At 34.4% G+C, this 5,539-nt stretch overlaps 1 protein-coding gene across 1 annotated transcript in view; it reads right to left on the reverse strand.

Annotated features, from left to right (window-relative positions):
- Nucleotides 1-1,484: 1,484 nt before the first annotated feature.
- The window catches only part of hbn (aristaless related homeobox homeobrain), a 20,726-nt gene continuing 16,671 nt past the window's right edge, over nt 1,485-5,539 (reverse strand). The window contains exons 3-4 of the mRNA XM_011502004.1: nt 5,006-5,093; nt 1,485-2,001 (exon numbers count right to left, since the gene is read on the reverse strand). Of these exons, the coding sequence (XP_011500306.1) occupies nt 1,505-2,001; nt 5,006-5,093 (585 nt within the window). The 3' untranslated portion in view covers nt 1,485-1,504. The remainder of the gene's footprint in view (nt 2,002-5,005; nt 5,094-5,539) is intronic.

The raw sequence follows: 5,539 nt of genomic DNA on the forward strand, positions 1-5,539 counted from the left end.
ATTCATATAGATACATGTTTATTTCTCGAAGTTAATCACTTACTTTTCAACGAATGTCTTTAACAATTGAGCAATTTTTGCAATTGTTACACGCATTTTAATGAATGTAAAATCTTAAATAAATATGATTATTTAATTAATGATATTTAAATATTATTTTACAACAAATCTTCTACATGGTAATACATTGTCATTATAAGTGATGCCCATAACGGTAATAAAATTATAATAAGGTGATGTTAATCATCGTGAGTATTCGATAAAATTGTGTTGATTTACTTGACCGAGTTACTTAATCAACATAAGTTACTTAAATCAACACCGTACAATTTTACAACTAACGAAAAAAGAAAAATCAACAAAATAACAACAATATTTCTAATAAATAACAATAACTCAAATTCATAAAATTTAAATAATCAATTCGTTGAATTTGTAATCGATTCTTGCACAATCGATAGAATTTATCAAATAAACGATTAGAGAAATAATTTCTAGAGAAAATATTTATTTTAACATATAAACTAAGAATATTATGTAGTTGAATGATAAATTAAAATTTTTTAAACTTAAATATATATATAATTTTTTTTTTTTTTTCAATATTGATAGATAGATAGATAATTTTTGAGTGTTGAGATTTCTTCGTATCGAAGCTTTTAAATTTACTAGAAATGCATAAAGCATAAATGATTTTTATAAAAATAAAAAAAAAAAAACTTAGCCATTAATTACTTATTAAACAAATTTATAAATATTTTTGGCATTTTATACAATGTTACGTTCTATTTCAATTTGTACAAAAAAAGTTATATGACTGTAGTATTAAATGTAATAAGATTTTTTTACTATAATTACATTTAAATAATTAAATTAATTCTCATTAATCTACATTGCTTATATTGTGTATATATTAATGTCATTTACACGTGTATAAACATCTTGTCGGTATAACAAAAATTTTTCATTTCTCATTCTATACATATCTGTCAAAATGAAATGATATTAATTCTATAAACAATTAGTAATTATTTTTATCGCTCTTATTGAATGCCATTTCTCATCTCTGTCCAACACTAATAAAACAACTCCCGATTATAACGCAAATAATACGTGAATCTTATCTACGACTCTATAGTACTTTTAGAAGAATATAATAAATGTGGCTTAGATCAATTTGAAGGTATTGATTGGTTTGAGAAGCGAGTGCGAGAGAGAGTGCGAGAGAGAGAGAGAGAGAGAGAGAGAGAAATATATTGTCTATCCGGCGGTACTTACAAAATCACTATTGTAATAATAGCCTCTCGTCTGACATGGTCTCGCTACGAGTCCCCATCCCCTCGCATTCCTCCCAAGGCTCGACCGTTCTTTGCCACGGCAGCCATTATTGTCAAGGACTTCCGAGCGCGAAGCCGTGAAAGGTGAATGCGATCGGGACCGCGTCCTAAGCCACGGCCGCAAGGAGTTCGATAAGCCATGGGTCCAAATCTTCATTCGAAATTCATTAGTTGTCGTTCTTGCGCATTAGCTCCTCGGCCTTGACCCTGAGTAATTCGGCGCTGTGGCGCCTGAGCTCGTCCTCGTCCGAGTTCGAGTCCTCGTCGGCTCGCTCTCGCTTCTTGCTACTGAGGTTCTGGGGCAGACTTTGCGGCATTCCGCAAAGTCCGACATTCTGCAATGATCCGATCTGTTGCTGCTGCTGCTGCTGCTGCTGGTGCTGACGATCAAGGGCGGCTGCGACCGCGGCAGCGTGCTGCTGATTCAGGGGCGCCACCAGGGGTAGCCCGAGGCTCGCCAGGTTCTGGGGTAGCGGCAGGCCGATGTACTGGGAGAGGATGGCGTGGAGCGGAGGTAGCTTGGGGGTGCTACCAGGCCACGGAGGCGGAAAAACCGGCGGCATGAACCAGGGGAAGGCGCCACCTGCGTGGCCCGAGTCGCCGCCGCCCGGCAGCCCACCGGCGCTCTGCAGCAGGTGCGCGTGCAGTGACAGCTCGTTGACACCTACGGTGATAAAGTTTCATGTTGACAATAGGGAGGTTCGCGAGGGCAGCAGTCGTTTGTCTATTTAATAATTTCGCGGACTCTTGTACGCTGGACATACCGGCGAGGTTGAAATTTTCCTACGAGTATTAACTTTGACCTTCCAATAAGTTTACAAAGTCTACAAAGTTTACAACGATACAAATGGAGTTATTAGTTATAAAGTTATTAGTACCTTATAGGGCTTTGTTTGCATAAACTTATTATACGTAATTGTTCAAATTATTTAAAATTTCTTATCGATGGACAAAATTAACCCAAGCTAGAATTGTCGTATTATTGAAACAAACAACGAAACTTCAAACACGACAATCGGTATGTTAAAGTTCAATTTTACATAATTTTATAGAATAAAATCCAATGTCAATATTATGACAGAATGAAGAAAGTATTTCAAACATCGTGATTTTGTTAATATGATTATATGAGAAATGTCAATTACCGAAGGAACAGTTGCATTAAAATTATTGTTAAAATGATAAGAAAAGAATAAATAGATAAATAAACAATATTTGGCACGCAGTCGTATGCGTATAAATGGCCCTCTATACTGCACAATGAATGTATAATATACGAATCTATAATTACTCACGTAACAAATGAAACATTAATAAAAATTGTTCTCCGATGTTTTTTTTTTTTTTTTTTTCACACGTATTTTTCATTTACTTGATTACATGATGTACATTGTATTAAGTACAAACAGAATGATGTCGTGAAGTGATAAGGATTGACATGTGTACGTTAATTGCAGCGCTGCGTGACTAACGAATAATTTTAGATTTCCAGTCTCAAGCTTTCAAACGTGTTATCACTTTTGCTTTTATTCATTTCGAAAATACACGACCAAATAAAACCCAACACAATTTGGCATTGATTACACTTGATTAGCTTCTGCGAGTAATTTTAACAAATTAGCGTGTGTCTAAATTACAGAAAATAGTATTTATAATGACTAATGCAGCCTTATCAATAATTCGCATCTTTATTCGTGCTGCAAATGAAATAGCATACGACAATTAACAAAGTAACAAATTATAATGATTTCGATAGTGTTACGTTAATAATAAAGAAAATTGTACAATTAGGAGTGCCGAAATCTGTAAATAACGAATATAATGGCATAAATTCAAACGATATATTTTGTTGATCGCAGACAAGCAATTAGCCTTCCTCGCAATGGCAATTGCTTGAAAATTACGAGATCATTATTAGATAAAAGCTTATAAATTAGGAAAGTAAATAAAAGTAAAAAAAAAAAATTTTCTTTAATGATATCCGAATAATGAAATATTTGTGTACAATTCTCGAATAAAAATAAAAATGTCGTTGTAGAAAGTCGTAGTTTTAGTGCAGAGCCTAATGAAACATGTAGGACCGCAAACCCTTTATAGTTAACCGAGGGATAGGGAGTGGGTTGTGGTTGGTGATGGGGATGGGGACGGGGGATGTGGGGGCGGGAGAGGGAGGTAGGGAGGGAGGATAGATAGGCGCGGATTGCCCCTTTGAAATTAAGCATAATTGTGGTGGATCTTATCTACCCTCGCGATACGACCGTCCCCTCCCCCAATGTAAGCAAGTGCGTGTCACGTTCTACACGCTTGCTTTTCTTTCCTTTACTCTTCTATTATATACGATTGTCTCTTTATCGCTGCTTGCGTGGGTAATATTTTCTTTTGATAAAATTTTCATTTAACATCCAGAATTAGGCCCGTCGATATATGGCCATTTTTATTTACTCGAAAACACATACACATTAGTCATATCGCTTATCAAGCTTTCGCATCTCTAGTCGACCGGTGAACGTGAAATCAAATTAAGAGTGGAAGGACAGCTAAAACTGTAAAAGCATCAATTTTTTCTTTATTGCTCATTTCTGATGAAAGCAATTTAATGAATATGCCGTAAAACATTTATAATTAAATGTTAGATGATTTAGATAGAATCTTCAATGAGTTTTTTAATATTAAAAATGTCTGTATTTGTAAGGAATTTTTTTTTTTTTTTTTTTTTTTTTTTTTCATTTATTTATTTTTATTTCGTTTATTTATTTATATATTTTATTTTATTTTTCTTTTTGGATTATAAGTTTGCAAATGTATTTTCATTTATAAGCATGCAAATATTCACAGTCTTTGTAAATTTATCGTTATACACGAGGTAAAATGTAAAAAATACAAATAATGGGACAAAAGTACCAGTAATATTAACTCGAATGTTGATATTTAATCTATTGATAATCTTTTAGAAAAACTTACAGATTGCCAAAAAAAGATAAAGATGAAAATGAAGGTATAGACAAAGAAAATAGCAAAAGATATTATCATTTTTAAATGAAACAATTTTATACCTTTAAATTACGTAGAAAAATTGAAGATTTAAAAGAAAAACATTTACTTAAAATGTATTTAGTTTTACAAAGTAGTTTGCAAAGATTATCGAATAATACTATTAAATAATGCATGAGCATACATAATATGCGTTGGAATAATAACTCGAAAAGTAGGAAAATTCATGGAAAGTCGAATAATATATTAATCGGCTTAGACACACGGAAAGTGTGGACTCTAAATCAATATTTATACGTTTAATAATCTATTGTTGAATCAGGCCATTTTAATATTGATATTTATTAACGAGAATAATGTGTCTCCTAATCGTGAATCATTACTTTACCAGGTGAAACAAATCTTTCTATACTCCGAGCATATGTTCAGTAATTAATTGTCAATAACCAAACGACAATTATTCAAGCGTCGAAATGATAATCCACTTTACGCGTAACCCGATTGCTCGTTAAAAAAAATAATGTGCAAGTCCATCGATGGCATTTGAACGAAAATCCCGAACAATGAGCAATGGATGCAAGAAAATTTTACAATATTGATCTTATAAGGATCTTTGTTAAGTGCTCAGGGGCAAAAATGTATGTCGAGCCGGATTAAAAGAGGTTTTAACCACTTACCACCTTGTTCGACGTGCATAAAGCTCGTGTCCCTTCCCAAGGCCTTTTCCTTCTTGCGCCACTTGGCACGGCGATTCTGAAACCACACCTGGAACACAAACACAAACACACACACACACACACACACACACACGTTTATTTAATGACAATTTCATTTGCTATTTGAGATGCTTTGTCGAGCGAAAACGACACATTCAAGTGTAATCTAAAGAAATTACTCAACTCTGGCGCTCGTTGCGACACAACAGGCTCCGTTATCGGACACCCGTGAATTTGTAATCTTACAATGATTGCCGATCCGTTACGGCGTAACGCACTCGCTATTATATCTTGAAAATTAGAAACGGTTTATACTCTAATAGTTACGTACGAATCTTAACTAACCCAATCAGCGCCTACCTTATTTATAATTAAACATCAGTCGATATGTCGCGGTGTTGCGAGAATGCTCAGTATTCTCAGTCAGTGCACACATCGATGCGATGCTGCGGGATGAGAGGAGGAGGAGGAGGAGGAGGAGGAGGAGGAGGAGGA

Source organism: Ceratosolen solmsi, unplaced genomic scaffold, assembly GCF_000503995.2.
Source record: "Ceratosolen solmsi marchali unplaced genomic scaffold, CerSol_1.0 scaffold43, whole genome shotgun sequence".
In the NCBI taxonomy this organism is placed as follows: domain Eukaryota; kingdom Metazoa; phylum Arthropoda; class Insecta; order Hymenoptera; family Agaonidae; genus Ceratosolen; species Ceratosolen solmsi.